The following is a 15,430-nucleotide window of genomic DNA, read 5'->3' on the forward strand; positions in this document are numbered from 1 at the left end:
CGGAGGCACGGCCAGCTGGCTCTGCGTGCTGCCTCATCTGCAGGCACCACCTTTGCAGCTCCTATTGGAGCGCGTAGGAGCTGGAGTGGGGCCATGCCGCTGTTTCTGGGAGACATAGGGTGCGACCCTGACCCAGCGCCCCGGCCGGAGCGGGGCTGAGCCGCCTGGTGCGGCCCCTGACCCAGCGCCCCGGCCGGAGCGGGGCTGAGCCGCGTGGTGCGGCCCCTGACCCAGCGCCCCGGCCGGAGCGCCGGAGCGGGGCTGAGCCGCCTGGTGCAGCCCCGACCCAGTGCCCCGGCCGGAGCGGGGCTGAGCCGCGTGGAATGGAATTGATGGTCAGGGCAGAGGATGGTTTTCCCTATATTTGCAAGAATGTCACAGGAATGTGGCAATTCTTGATATACCTGTTCATCAGACAGGTTCCTCCACTAGTAATATGCAGATTCTGAATGAATTCTGGATTCAGATGTAAATTCCTCCTCAGGCTTTGGGAGCTGCAGGTTGTCCTGAGTAGACTCAGAAAGGGATTTCCCCATAAGTCTGCAGTAAGTTCTCATATGTGGTTTACAACCTCAGCATCGCAAGGTCTTGATCACTGTACAGGACCAGTGGGTGCTCAGCATGTCTGAAAATCCGGCGTGGGGTATCAGGTCCCTGTGCAACTGAGGCATGCTAAATCAATGGCCATATCTGAATTTTGGCTGTACCCGTGTCTTGATTTCCTTATCTTAATATGGGTCTAATATTACTTGCCTCACAGGGGTTGGATGAGGGTTAATTGATGGGTGTTTAAGTGATTTGAGATATATATATAAAGTGTAACAGGAATGCAAAGTGGTGTTATTGTGGGGCTCTGATTTTCTGGCTGAGGCAGATCTCCCAGCTTGGTGTTTTGTTCTGCTGTCTTTTCCCCTCTGAATCCTGCTTTTCTAGCCCCTGCTTAGTGTAATACTCATAATCATCTCACTGTTACCTTGTGCTCTTCTCATCTGTTTGTTTGTGTTCAGCTGCGTTCTCTCATCCTATGCTTAGGTTGGAAGCTCTTTGACTTGGGGGGAGGTGTACAGCACCTAGTACAATGCAGCGCTGAGCCCTGATTTGTGCCTTTAGGTGCTAGTACTGCAATACAGATACTTAACCCCCAGGAACCAGTACAGCTGCAGCCTGGTGTTAAAGGGCACTGTGCACCTGGACATGCTGCCCCTCAGCTGAGACAAGTTCCAGGCCCTGACCACTTGTAGTTATTCATGGTCCATGGTACTTTTGGGGAGAGTTTGGTCCTGGTCAAATTCCAGCTTGAGTAATTGCATTTGGCCATTCTTAAAATCTCCTCGGCAATCTCCATTCCTGTTCTGACCTGTTGCACAATCTTGCTGGGTGCTGTTAAACAGCTGTTGTGTTCCAAACCAGAAGTGGCTGTTTTCATTAGTGGGTCGAATGATCCTTTTGCATCTCCATTACTTACCTCAGGAGGGGAGGCAGTGAGGCTTATGTTTGTGAGCTTCTTTGAGATGAAAGGTGCTAGAGCAAGATGATAAAATGTAGTCACCAGATGGTGCTTAAATTTCCATTTATTTAAAAAATCCAGCTGTAAAGAGCAACTCTAAACTGCCTTTATTTCTTTCTGTCCTCTCCACCGACGTGCAGGAAGGACAAGGATACGACAAAGAGTTTACTGAATGACAAGCGCCTGATAGCTGAGCAGAAGGAACGCTACAGCCAGTACAGTGTGATCGTAGAGGAGGTCCCTGAGCAGGAGGGGGAAGCCCAGTTCTATAGGGTTGACTACGAGGATGAATACGACGACACCTATGATGGCAACCAGGTGGGGGCGAATGATGCTGACTCAGACGATGAGCTGATCAGTAGGAGGTGGGTACAGCATCTTTGGCCAACAGGAAGAGGATGGTTGGTGTGTCCTATAAGCCACGTGTCTGCACACTAGCACAGAGCCCGGGTGAAAATGCTCGTCCTGCACACAGGTCTCCCCTGCCCATGCTTCTGCTCTCACCCCAGACAGAGGGACTTGGAGACACCTCTCTGCTCTTTCTGCTCCCAGCCTGGAGGAGGGGTTTCTGGGTCTCCCCTTTCCCCTGCTGGTCAGGGAGCTTCTCCCAGCCATGGGAACAGGGAGTTGTCATGCTCCCCCTTCCTCCTATACCTCCTTTCCTTTCTTCGTGTGTGGAACCAAATGCTGCCTGAGCTCAGTTTTAAAACCTGAGCGGGAGGCTTTGCTCTGAGAGGTTAAGCTTTCACTGAGGCAGCACTTCACGCTGCACACAGAGGGGAACGCTGGTCATTGGGGATGGAGGGTGTGAATTGGCCTCTTATGCTTGTTTCTCCCCCCATCCCAATGCAGAAAAGCCGCTGGGCAAACAGTAAGAAAAAGCTGACCTCTGTTCTTGCTTGTTTGGCAAGTCCCTCCCCCCACCCTGGGCACAGGCTCTTCTGTGATCTAGTGATTAGAGCATGCAACTGAGAGTTCTGGGCTCCACTCCACTGCCTCGGCATGTGACCATCACCTCTCTCTGCCACAGTCTCACCATCTGCAAAATAGAGCTAATACTAAGTTGGCTCTCAGGGGTGTGAGGGTTAGCTGAGAGTTAGAACTGAAAAACATTAATTCTAAGAGCATGGCTAGAGGTATGTTGGGAAAAGGAATTAGATTTTGACAGACAACCAAGTATGCACACCCACTCTTTCTCTCTCTTTCGGAAGCTGTAAGCTTAACATTTCTCTTGTGATTTACAGAGTAATTTTCCAGCCATAACAGCATTTTCAGGAAGCAGGAATTGTACCATGTTAACAGGCAGTGCTAACCCCATTTAAAACAAAATATTTCTCTTCTCTACTTTTTTCTTCTTTTGGAATCTTCCTAAAGAGTTCTAGAGACTTGAATAAAAACTTCCTTACGGTTCACCTGTAACACATTCGGGCTTGATCTTCAGAAGTTGTGAGCACCCACCCTTCCCACTGGCTTTTCTGGGAGGTCTGAGGGTGCTCAGCACTTCTGAAGATCAGGCCTGGGCATCTGATATAAAACAAAGGCTCTTGTACTTTTGGTTTTAAGTTTTATTTTCCTTGGCGACACAACCACAGATTTAAAATCAAATGGAATCCTTTAGAAGAACTACATTAGAACTACATAAAGGGATAGTTTTTCTCTTCCTCGCTCCAGGCCCTTTGCACTGCTCGAGGTGTGCAAAGGGGCCATAAAGCCGATGGATTTCCTCCTGTGTGAAAGACTCCCCAGCAAACCCAGCATAATGGGTGCAACTGAGAATCAATGGGACAACCTCTGACCAATCACAGCAGTTTTAAAGTGGGGACTATTTTGAGCAGATACCTGATTTTAATATGGTGTGCACGTAATGTGACTTGATATGCCTACATACAACCCTCAGTCCCATCGCTGTCTGTGTGCTGAGGTCTAGAGAGAGTTAACCATCAAATGCCATTGCTCTATGCAAAATGCTTTCTGGGTGGTCTCCTAGAGGAAGGCATGTTTTCTTTTGTGCAGCTCTGTTGTCCCTTGCATGTCTCAAGTCTTTTCTGCCTTTCTCCTCCCCCTTGCAATTCACCCAGTGCATGAAATGCCATCCTATCCCTGCCTCAAGGTGGCACTGGATAGTAAGTGTTTTAAACTGTCCCTTTTTAATTTAGATTTGATAGATGTGAAAAGAACATTCCACAGGGAACTGAAGATGTGCATATATAAAAAGGGAGAACTAAACCAAATACTCAGCCCCAAATTCATCCTGGGGTAGTGTTGCTGTCTGTCCAGGTTTTCCAGGGATCATCCCTTTTCTGAGGTAGCTGTCCCAGGAAATCTGTAAGGGAGCTCATTACACATGGCCAGCTGGCCAGTTTTATGGGCTCAGGATCATCCTGGATGTCTGGATTTTTTGTACATCAGAGGTGGCATCCCTATCCTAGAGTGGGTCTGGGGGAGATCTCCATTGACCTCTGTGGAATTACAGTAGGGCTGCACTTGACCCCCAATGTATATGGTCCTACAGCTAGACCAAATGTACAGGTGGTGAAGTATTAAATATGAAATCAAGGATACATGTTCCACTAAGACACTTTTCCCTATTAGTCAATATTCACCAATTGCAGATCTCCTGGAAGTCATTGGAACATGGCAAATTTGTCATTGGCTGCTCTCCTTCTCTCTAGATTTGCTAATTCAGTCCACTTGCTTTACAAATTAGGCAGGTCCATAAAAGCTGTGGATTTCACTTCTTGAAAGACCTGCCCTTCTGTAATTCAGAATTGTCTTTAAAAGATTCTAGTATCAGAACTGCCCAGATGAAATAGTACTGAATCTTTCACCTTTCTCTCTCCATTTCCCAGGCCATTTACCATCCCTCAAGTCCTGAGACCCAAAGGACAAGAGGAGGAGGAGGAGGAGGAGGAGGAAGTGGAAGAGCCTGAAAAGGAAACAACAAAGGTTACTAGCTTAATTTGTAGGCTGATGGGAATTGGCATTATGCTAAATTCTATTGTATGCCCTGTCTATTTCACCTGTTGAAGCCAGTAGCAGATTAATGATTTTGCTGCCCCTAGGCCCTGAAATAATTGCCGCCCCCAGCCCCATATGAACTTGTTTTAGTTTTTTTACAAATTCGTTTGAACTAAAATGAATGTAAATATCATTAAAATAATTGAACACCTACAAGTTTTATTATAAATAAAATTACAAGTACAGTGGACCCTCGCTTGAACGTGCGTCTGTATAGCACGATTTCGCTTATAGCGCGGAACCGCACATGGATCCAAAACCCCGCATTCAAGCGGGGGTCCAGTGCAGTTTAGGATTCTCGCGAGTATGTTTACTAAATGGCGTCGCGCCGTCATTGGTGGTTTCAATACGCGCTATGAGTGGTAGAATCACGGCATCACTGATGCCACGATTACAAAAATGCTGCTATTATAAATTTGCCGCCCCTGCAAATTTGCCGGCCTAGGTGATAATACGCCGCTGGTTGAAGCCCTGACCAGTAACAGTGTGGAAAGGGTTTCCTTTTCCAAAGCATGAATCTGTTCACATAGCATTGAGGCAGCTCTGCTTTTCAGAGTGGCAGGCTGCAGCAAGTTGGACAGTGAAGTGTCCCCCAAGTACAATTGCCCACAGCCTCCCAACCTAGGCATGTCACAGGACTCTTACTCCTTGGAGAGGTGTGCATGTATCTCTGGAAGAGAGGATATGATGCCAGCGGAGTGTGTGAGGGGGAGGGGAGGATCATTAAAGCTGTATTATTTTCATGGTTATCATGGATTTAATGGAAATTGACCATTTGGCTGTGATGGGGGGAAAAAATCCCTAAAATCTCAGTGAAACCACTTGCAATTCAAATTTTCGGATGCTTTTCACTTTGATCAATTTGGCATCTCACATCAGCCGCTCCCTGTCACTGATCCTGGGGGACTACTTGGCTGTAATGAATAACTTCAGCTGAGGGATGTGGGGGACTCTCCCCACACCAGGGAGCCACAAGAAGTCAGGCTTCTGTAGCTCCCCAAGTCACGCTGAATGCTGGTAAGATGGTAATGAGATTAAAGACTTTATTTCCATCCCCCAGCAGGACCATTTTGTGCAGGACCCAGCAGTGCTGAGGGAGAGAGCTGAAGCCAGACGGATGACTTACCTTGCAAGGAAAGGGTAAGATGGAATCCTTCTCCAGGGGTGAATCATGGCTCCATTGAAGTCAGTGGCAAAACACTCCCTGACTTTAGTGGGCCAGGATTTCCTCCTTGGTGACTGTCCTGCTGTTGCACCTGGTCGGAATATTCCTGTCTCCTCAGGGCTCCAGCCACAATGGTATGTTGCATCTTGAGTTGACTAGAAGCTCCAGGTCTTAGGCTGTGGCTACACTGCACTTTCATCATTAAAACTTTTGTCACTCAGGAGTGTGAAAAAAACAAACAAACCCCAAATAAAAAGAGTTTTAACGACAAAAAGTGCCGGTGGGGACAGTGCTTTGTTGGCGGAAGACGCTCTCCCGATGACGAAGCTACCGCCTGTCGTTGGGGATGCTTTTGTTTGGCCGTCAGGAGAGCGGCTACACTACATACCTTACAATGGCAGTGCTGTAGCGGCACAGCTGCACCGTTGTAAGATGCGCAGTCTACACACAGCCTCAGGTTGGCTTTCAGAAATGACAGTCCATCTTTCGAGAGTTGTTGGGAGTGTCACCATTTCCAACATCTTACTCAGCTTCCACTTCGCTGCCTAGAGTGCAGCTACACCAAGTGGCAGGGATGCCTGGCAAGTCCCTTCACTGGCACAGCAATGCTACTGCTGCAGTTATATGGGGGAAGGGAGAGCAGGAACCTGCATAAGATTAGTAAGATTTGGGGGTACAGGAGCTTCCCAGATCCTCAGTAACTACCACAGGGGATGCCTGGACAGGACAAAGCTTCAGTGCAACATCTGGCTGGCTGCTGGCATGCTAAAAGCAGGAAGAGGGAGCTGGCATCACATGGCTGATGGGTAATGTTCGGATACTATAGAAGTGCTGCACAGCTCACTCGTCAGGGGAGATGGCTGGCTGGCTGGACTCCCCTCAGGTGTGCTCTCTCCACATCTGATCTTTTCTCAGGATCCTTTGTCTTAGAAAGAGAAATTAGATGTGTGATCCTCAGTGTGCCTTGTGCAGAACTTGTGGTGATTCCCATTTTTATCTATACTTTAGGTACAAGCATGACAACACCTCAGCTGCCGTAGGGAACGCCAAGGGGCATGGACAAAGCCGGGATACAGTCCAAGACCGAAGGAAGAAGGAAGCCAACAAAGGGGCAAGAGCTAATCATAACCGCCGCGTCATGGCTGACAGGAAACGGAACAAAGGCATGATCCCTTCCTGAGGGACTCTTAGCCCAAGGCATTGCATTGGATTCAGGCCTTTACTTCTGAGGGCCTCCTGATCTTAAGGTCATGGTGCAATACCCAGCCCTTCAATTTTAACTGGGATCACCCCGCCCTGGGGAGAGCTTTCCATTTATGAATAGGAACTGCCCATCAGGCAGGCTTGCTGCTGTGCTAGTTGTCAATACAGCTAATGCAGCAGCAGGTCTCTCAGATGCATAGGACAGGCTGCAACAGCCATTGTTTTTTTTTTTTTAAACTATTTGTAATGATTCTATGAGAACTTTATTTTCATATAAGAAACATCCCCCTGCCCCCACAACTGCCTGGGGCATCCAATCAGCACAGCTAAGAGCACTTAGAATGAGCGCTACAACTGACAGTGAGGTTCGCCTGCGCCATTAGCTACAGCTGCCCACTCCACACACGGTGCCTTATCCTGCAGTAGACTCATGGGATGTATAGAAACAAATGCACAACAGGCCAGTCCTGTTGCTGACAAAGCCCTAGGAGTTCAGCTGTATGGTGATGTACTTTAAATTCCTCTCCCTCGAGCGAGAAACGTGTATAAAAGCATGCAGATAAAGAATTTGAATCTTTCGGCTTGGTGTTTTATGCAGTTTCCGTCAATGAACCCTATCTAATTTAATCTTGTCTGTATCCGTTAGCAGTGAACTATCATATGTCTGCAGTTAGGAGCTTGTTTAATGAAGTGAGGTGTGCAGTGGATATGCATGGCCCAAAGCCCCTTTGAAATGCATTCACTATCAAGGCATCTAAAGCAAGATGATTGCAATATGCAAATTAGGTGAGGGGAAGGCATGCAGTGATTTGCCTCTGCAGTCACAGTCCATAGAGTTGCTTTCCCAATAGCTACTTGTCACCACTCATTAAGCAGAACAGCTCAGATCATACCTGTCATGGGGAACGCTATGAGCTAGTAATAGCAATCTCTGCCTGCTGACAGGTCTCAAGAGAAACAATCTTGTCATACAAAAAGTCACTTCTACAGAATGAGACCATTCCTGAGGTCACTTTAATCTATTTGTAAGGTACTCAGATACCAGGGTGAGGGCTACCTTACAAGAGCCTAGACAGACATTGGAGATGGAGCTAGCTGTCTGTGATACGAATGTCAATAAATTGTCATTAAATATCTGCACATTGAAAATGTGTTCTGCTCACCAGCATGTAGACTTATACTACATTTGAAAATAAATAGTATGAGTACATTAGCTCCCCACATAAACAGATGACAAATGGGTTGTGGTAGATCAACCTGTTCCAAAGAAAGTCAAGAGCAATTTATTTTTGGTGTATTGCTGCTACATAAAATGCACTGAATTCTAAGCTTCCAGCATTCTAACCCTTGTTTCAGTGTGTGAAGTACTACATGTTGCTTTTCTCCAAATACTGCAGAAGGCAGGTTTTTGTATTAAGCTTTGTATGCATGTCCTTCACTGCCAAGTTATACGCAGGGGGAGGAGATTGTACAGCTATGTGATTAGTGCTATAACAGTGAGGCTGCTTTCAGAAAGAATGGAAATGGCTGTCACCATTATGCAAATAGGATAAAGCCCTGAATATTCACAGGATAAAATTTTCTGCACTATTCAACAGCCCACTAGGACATGGGGTAAAAGGAATGAATTTAACACTTGTGCTTTCCCAAAAGCCATTGTCATGGGAAACTACTTAACCCTTGTACTTTCAGTTATCCCATTGCCTAATAATTTGCTTTTTGCCGGACTTGCTACCACATCTCCCCATCTAATATGTATTCACTGCTAGGTAACTCTAGCTTCAAGGCTGCTGAAACCACCACTAGTTCAGCATAGCATAAAGCGATCAGCCCTGCAGGTAGAACTTACACTAGAAGCAAATGTGGTTTTTTTTGGTTAGGTTATGAGATTAGCCCAGCAAGGCCTAAATCCTACCCCCTAGGGTGCCTCTATAAAAGCAATTTAAGGCCGCTAGGAGTCGACAGCAGCCATTTTTTCCTCAAACAAAATATTGGCAAATCCTCCTTACCCACCAAGTGTAAATGGCACCCATTGGGGTTAATGTTTTCACTATCCATAAAGCTTTTCTCCAGTTCATGCTACTGCTGTAGCAAGAGCCATTCCACCTCAGAGTCATCCATCAGCAAAACTTCAATTGCATGTTATTAGTGGAAATGTAACAAGCAGAAAGACAGTTCAAGTGTAAGGTGTGTAGGACTGGCAGCCAGCTTGGCTTGTACAGGACTGGCCAGGCAAGTAGTAACTGGTTTCCATCATCCCCATGCACTAAAAACAGATTCCTATTGGATAACTTTTAAAGGAACCAGGTAGTTAGATAATGCTTTAACTTCCTCCATTCCTGGCCTGTGAAGGAAGAGGGTTTCTGGAAATAGGCAGCAAAGGGGCATGGGAACTGATGGCACTGCTATCAGTTAGGATGAGACTCTTAAAGCTGCTTCCCACTACAGACAGAAAGGTACTAGTGCTGCTCCACCTAGCAGGCTAAGGCTACCTCTTCACTACAGGGGGGGGGGTCGATTTAAGATACGCAAATTCAGCTACGCGAATAGTGTAGCTGAATTCGACGTATCGCAGCCGACTTACCCCGCTGTGAGGACAGCGGCAAAATCGACCTCCGCGGCTTCCCGTCGACAGCTCTTACTCCCACCTTCGCTGGTGGAGTAAGAGCGTCGATTCAGGGATCGATTGTCATGTCCTGACGGGACACGATAAATCAATCCCCGAGAGGTCAATTTCTACCCGCCAATTCAGGTGGGTAGTGTAGACCTAGCCTCAGAATAGCATCCTGACACAAAACCAAGCATGGCAGCTTGGGCTAGCTGCTTGCATACAATCCTACCCAACACCCCTGCTACAGGCTCAGGCGGTAGTCTACCCATTCTGGGAAATGTCTTGCCTGCTGCTGTATAGACATAGCCAAGGATGACATAGCTACGGTCTCACTATAGTATTGCCATATCCCTTCCCATTGCTTGCTTTTTACCACTTTCCCCCATGCCTGTGTGATATTTAGCTTTATGCTCCCAGGGCAGGCACTATCTGTTTAGCACCTTATGTACTGTATCAAACAGCAAAAGAATAAGGCACCTGCACCACCACTTCAGCATACTCCTACTGTAAACAGAAAAGGCTGAACAGAACGCTCAAGACAGATCACTACAGCTCTCCCAGCACAGTAATGCAGAGCTCCAGACCTATACTAAATTTAAAATGAGTTAGTCACTTTTCAAGCTTATAGGGCTCACAGATGTCATTAGAATACACCAGCTATACATCTTATTTACAGCCCCTTCATTTTAGCCCTTCTTCCACAGGGTGGGGTGTTTTGTTTTTAAGTGCAGCTCAGGCCAGCTGTCTGAAAGCAAAGCAGCACTTCTCCGAGTAGTGAAGGATATTTGAAAGTTAAGATTTTAATTAAAATCAATACTACTGAGGCAGCCACCCTGAACAAGTGCATATCATTTGTCAGCAAGCAAAGGCTAGATGGTTTGTCTGAGATGCAACAAAGATACAGCCCCAGAACCAGGTGCTTTGATATACTAATTACTATAAAAAACAAGATGTTTAAATAAAGAGACTAAAGTGCTGCATATAACCAAGAGCAAAGTGAAAGATGGGTTTGAATGCTGGAGGAATTTTTTAAATAAAGGGCTGTTAAGAATATTTGGAGAGACCATTTATGGTTAGAGATTTTGGCTAGCTATTGCCTGCCTATTTAAGGCTATTGCTCCTGTCTGTACATTGGTCTGAGTTATAAACTGGAACATTTACCAGGCAAAAGCAATAAATATTGACAAAGGCTTTCAGCTGTACCTGTGCTTCCACTTTTTAGGTTACACAAAAACAAACCGCATATGATTTTCCATACCAGTGCTACAGAAATAAGGTTTTATATGCCACATTAATTTAGAGCCCAACATCCTGTGGCTAACAATAAACCCTTCTTTACATCTAGAGCACAGGGGAAGTTCACTGAACATGTAAGCACAAGAGGTATGGGTTAGTGAGTTTATTAGTTTAACAGAATGTTTTAACACAGCAGGAGTAAATCCATCAAGGTTTCTGCCACAGATGAAGTTGGTGATGTGCTCTCTCTGGCTCAGATTTCTTCAGTCAGAAGCCCATTTTCATTCTTGGTAATTGGTATCAGGCAATTGAAGAGTTTACACAAGGGGATACAGGCACCCCGGCATGGCTCCTGTAGCTCTCACTTCACTTTTCTTGTGTCTCATACTTGTGCTTGATGTGTTTCCACAGTTTCTGCATTTGAAAAAAACAAAAGCAAGAAGTCTTATGTATGTGTCCCAGTGATGCTGGGCTGAATTTCTTACTTTCACCTAAAGGGAATGCCTACAAGTGAGGAACACACTGAAGTTTCCTGCCATTGCTGTCCCATTTGGTGTCTTGCCCTTGACAGCATATCCTAATGGCACTTGTTTGGGTGACCACTTTGGCACATCCACACAATGCCTTACCTAGCCAGACCAGTGCACTCCAGGAATACCAAAGCATTTATTCCAGAAGGCACAGCACACACTTGAAACACAGGTTCTGAGGTAACTTCAAGAGGAGGAATTGCACTGTAGAATGGAGTTAAGATAATGGATCTCATCTTTTTTGATTAAGCTGCTTCTTGCAGTGGACTGGCAGAATGAGACCATGTCCTCTTCCGCAAGTCCCAGCATACTTGCTGCCATTTCTTCCTTCTATTCACACATCCTTTTCTGCATTTTGCTTAATATTTTTATAGTAGCTTTGCTCTTTTGTTCTATGGCCTCCCTGTACCCAGTCACCAGAGGAGCATATGATACCAGGTGAGTGCCACAAGAGCCTGGAGCAGTGCACTGATGCCTCAGCTTGGGGCCCCATTCTCAGGATCTGCATTAGGTAAGCTACAATACCAGAAAGGGAATGTAGGTAGCTTTCAAGAATATTTTTTTAGGGAGGCAGTCTAGGATCATACAACTTTATAGGTTCCTACTGCTGCCCTACTCTGTAACCTTGCAGGTTAAGAAACACCAAACTGTTGCAGCTTCTGGCTCCCCATTCACACTGAGGAAAAGCCACTGTAGTCAACACAGATTCAAGCTGGACCCAAAACAAGGTCTTTAGCCCAACCATCACAACCAACTGGTACAATAAATACTTGTAAGATTCCTGTTTGTGGGCAGAAAGTATCATAGCATTTCTAATGCCTGGTCTAGACAGGATCATAGCCTCTTTAAAAGAGGAAAATCAGCATACAACCCTAGACTGACAAAAAGTACACTAACACGTAATAACTGAATTGCTCAATTAAGAAAGTAGCCAAAGAAATACATAATTCCAGTTGGATATTAGAAGTTTCCTCTGGCCCCAAACTCCTGGAAGGGAAGAGGAAATGTGCAAATCATACACTTTATATTTGGCTGTAATTTTGTATTTTGCACAAACTCTGGGTGCTTTTAGAGTTAAAATACATACTTTATCACAACTTGGTATGCTAAGGGCACAGTTACAGGTAACTGGAGGATCAGGTAATGTGTGTATCACTTATTGCCATGGTATCTAAGCATTAATTATCAAGCTTTTCCTGTCCATGGATGCAACTTAAATACAATGATGACTTGACTCATCTCATCTTATGTTGCAGACTGCTTGGGACAGCACTGCAATACTGGCAACACATCCTATATGACCTACATTGTGTGCAAAGTTGCTGTCACCTTTTTTGTTGAGTTAGACATCAGAAATATGAAACTGAAGACATTCAAGAAATGAGTCCTTGTTTTAAGCTTCCTGTGTTACAATTTCTTTGACTGTCTCCCCCATTAGGGCCAAGACAACTGGAGAAGTCCAAGAGCATGCATAAATCCTCCCTATAAGTGCCATAATAGCAGTACTTCTATAATCATGGTGGTTATCACAAGGCAATTCAGCACTGGCATTACTATGCATTTACAAAATGCATCTGCCATGATGCTAGCATGGTTGCTGGATCCTCAGCCCTTCATATGCATCTGGCCCTGTAAAATAAAGGGCTGAATGAAGTGAGCAGAACTCAACCCCACTGCTTCCCTACCACTCACAGGCAGCCTGTGTTAAGTGAGAAGTTCACCCAGGCTTTTTGTAAAGTCCCCCTGCTGTGTTCACCTTGGCAGAGACCGGTCAGAGGTGGGCTGGAAGGTGCGGCAGGGCGCGGTACCCCCACCCCGGCCTAGCAGAGCGGCGGGCGCAGAAGGGGCGAGGTACGTTGTAAGGAAGCCGAAGCGAGGAGAACAGGCCACCTGTCCGCCCCGATCGGCGGGGCTGAGGGGCCCGGCACCCACCTGGGCGGCGGTTCCCTTCTAGGCAGGGGCCCGGAGGCGGTGTGGAGCCGGCAGCCAGCCCCGCTAGTACAGCGCGGGAGAGCGTCACCGGCCGGGCCAAGGTCACCCGGGGCCCGGCTCTCCGCGGCCCCACTCTGGCCGCAGGCGGAACACGCCTGGGGATACGGACTGTCAAGGGGCCGCGGCCGAGCCGGGGCCTCGCGTAGTGCACAGGCCGCCCTGACCTTCAGCCACGCCGGCCTAGGAACTGCGCGAGCTCCGCCTCGGGTCCGGCGCGGCCCGTCAGCGGCTCCTCACCCCGTGGTTGAGACGCTCGTAGAACGCGTCCGCGCCCTGGTCGAAGGCGCGTTCGAAGACGAGGGCCCCCAGCACGATGGTGAGGGCGAAGGTGGAGGTGCGGCGGAAGAGCACATTGTACAGCCGGGAGCGCAGCGGCATGATGGCCTCGTCTGGCGACGCCTGGGCCAGCGCAGGCGCGGCCTGCACCCGGAATTTATAGTGGCGGCAATGCACCCTGGGGCTTGGAGTCCTGCCGCGAGGCACCATGGGATTTGGAGTGCGGCGTCGCGCCGCTCCACCGCAGGGGGAAAGCACCTCGCTCTCGGGGGCAGACGCGGACTGCATTTCCCGGCATGCACAGCGCCACGCTCGCCTCTGACCATGGTCCCTAAGCGATGAGACCTCTGGGAGATGTAGTCCCTTCATTCGAACGCGTGCGCCGGACCCTCGCTGGTGGCGGTAAAAACCTACAAGCCCCAGCATGCCGTGCGGTGCGCGCTCAGGGAGGCGCAGGTTGGGGAGTCGGGCTGTGGCCGTGGGGAGGTGAGTGGCACCTGTGCCTGTCCCAGCGCACGGGTAGGGTCAGGGCAGCAGGCCTAGGGGAACGCGGCGGCTCCTGGCCCACGGCAGGGCGAGCTGGGACTGAGGGACTGGTTCTGCTGGGGATGCGGGCCCGGCCCATTTACACCCCCTCCCAGGGACCCTAAGGCAGCGTGTTCACGCAGCGTGGGCCTGACGCGTCCTGCACCTTGCACCGTGTGTAAACAGTGTCCCCAGTGCCAAGTACAGGCCGGGACTCTTTCACACCCATGTTGTGCTAGTGTCATGACTCCCCAAGGTGCTGAGGAATCAGCCCCAAGAAAAGCACCGAAGGAAGGTGGGGATTGGAATACATGTAACGCAAACCAGGCTTTTATAATGTTAGCATGACTTGTGGGGAGGAGGAATGAAACATCAAGGCCAAAAAAAAAATGGCCTCTGATTTTAGCTGCTTCAATTTGTGTGTGCTCGGCTTGAGCCAGTGGGGGCTTGAGGCTATTTTGGAAGTGCTGCAATTGGATGTTGATGTAAGCTGTAAGTGTACAGCATCTCTGACAATCAGGGCCAAGCTGTCTTGAATTGGGCAGCCCAAATTGCACCCAAGATCAGTATCTAATAATGAAATTTTCAGCCCAAGTTGATATAGACCAGCTGCATATTGTGTGTTTTACACAGCACAATAGGCATTCTTGGTGATCTTCATACCTACAGAAAGAGTCTTGAATTCTACATGAAACAGCACCACAAATAATGACACTGGATTGCAGTGGGTAATGAGCAGAGCTCAGAGAAATCCATGAGGAAAGAACATTTGCTCCTGGAAATAGAATCCTAGGGATAGAAGGGACCACAAGGGAGGCAAGTTAGGTTTCATATATTGTTGTGTGTGTGTGTGTGTGCAGCTATTTTTTTTATTGATCACACATGAGAGTAAGAGTAGTTATCATTAGAGAGCAGAGACTTCTGGTAGAAGGCACAAGAAAAACATAAATTTTGTGGCCTGGTGCTGCCTCTACTTTAAATCAGTGGAAGTGCTGCCATTGACTTTAGTGATAGCACGAGGAGGGTGAAGTTGCTTGGAATATGTTTTATTGGAGGACTTCCAGTTCCTATTTGCCTTCTGCTTATTTATATCAAAGTGGTTCATTTTAACAAGGGGAGCAGTTACACATTACCCCCATCAATGCAAACCTCAGTGGGGCAGAGGTAAATCTGGGTTTAGAAGCGTGTGTGGGAGGGGTATCTGGGGCTGCATTCAAGCAAACTAAAAGGAGGAGGGGAAAATTCCCTTTAAAACCTCCCTCTCTCTTCCAGGGTTTCCATTTAATGAGTATCTAAATTGAATTTTAAAATGGATCTTAAAAACTGACATTTTCTCTGTGTTTCAGTCATGTCAGCCACCCAGAAAT

At 47.5% G+C, this 15,430-nt stretch overlaps 2 protein-coding genes across 4 annotated transcripts in view; one reads left to right on the forward strand and one right to left on the reverse strand.

Moving 5' to 3' along the window:
- The window catches only part of ASCC2 (activating signal cointegrator 1 complex subunit 2), a 52,654-nt gene extending 45,184 nt beyond the window's left edge, over nucleotides 1-7,470 (forward strand). For 2 of the 3 annotated variants that reach the window (XM_026660457.2, XM_026660458.2), the window contains exons 16-19: nucleotides 1,648-1,872; nucleotides 4,357-4,453; nucleotides 5,586-5,665; nucleotides 6,699-7,470. In XM_026660457.2, coding sequence (XP_026516242.1) covers nucleotides 1,648-1,872; nucleotides 4,357-4,453; nucleotides 5,586-5,665; nucleotides 6,699-6,870 — 574 coding nt within the window. In that variant the 3' untranslated portion in view covers nucleotides 6,871-7,470. The remainder of the gene's footprint in view (nucleotides 1-1,647; nucleotides 1,873-4,356; nucleotides 4,454-5,585; nucleotides 5,666-6,698) is intronic. The other variant, XM_026660459.2, reaches the window with a different exon arrangement.
- A 3,418-nt stretch (nucleotides 7,471-10,888) lies between these two features.
- LOC112112392 (cytochrome b-c1 complex subunit 9) lies at nucleotides 10,889-13,676 on the reverse strand. The gene is made up of 2 exons (XM_024208310.2): nucleotides 13,500-13,676; nucleotides 10,889-11,154 (listed from the first exon to the last, which is right to left on the reverse strand). The coding sequence occupies exons 1-2, from the start codon at nucleotides 13,638-13,640 to the stop codon at nucleotides 11,107-11,109; spliced, it is 189 nt and encodes a 62-aa protein (XP_024064078.1). The 5' UTR covers nucleotides 13,641-13,676; the 3' UTR covers nucleotides 10,889-11,106.
- Nucleotides 13,677-15,430: the final 1,754 nt, after the last annotated feature.

The sequence above is a fragment of the Terrapene carolina genome, unplaced genomic scaffold (genome assembly GCF_002925995.2).
Source record: "Terrapene carolina triunguis isolate 2854851 unplaced genomic scaffold, T_m_triunguis-2.0 Scaffold782, whole genome shotgun sequence".
Lineage (NCBI taxonomy): Eukaryota > Metazoa > Chordata > Testudines > Emydidae > Terrapene > Terrapene triunguis.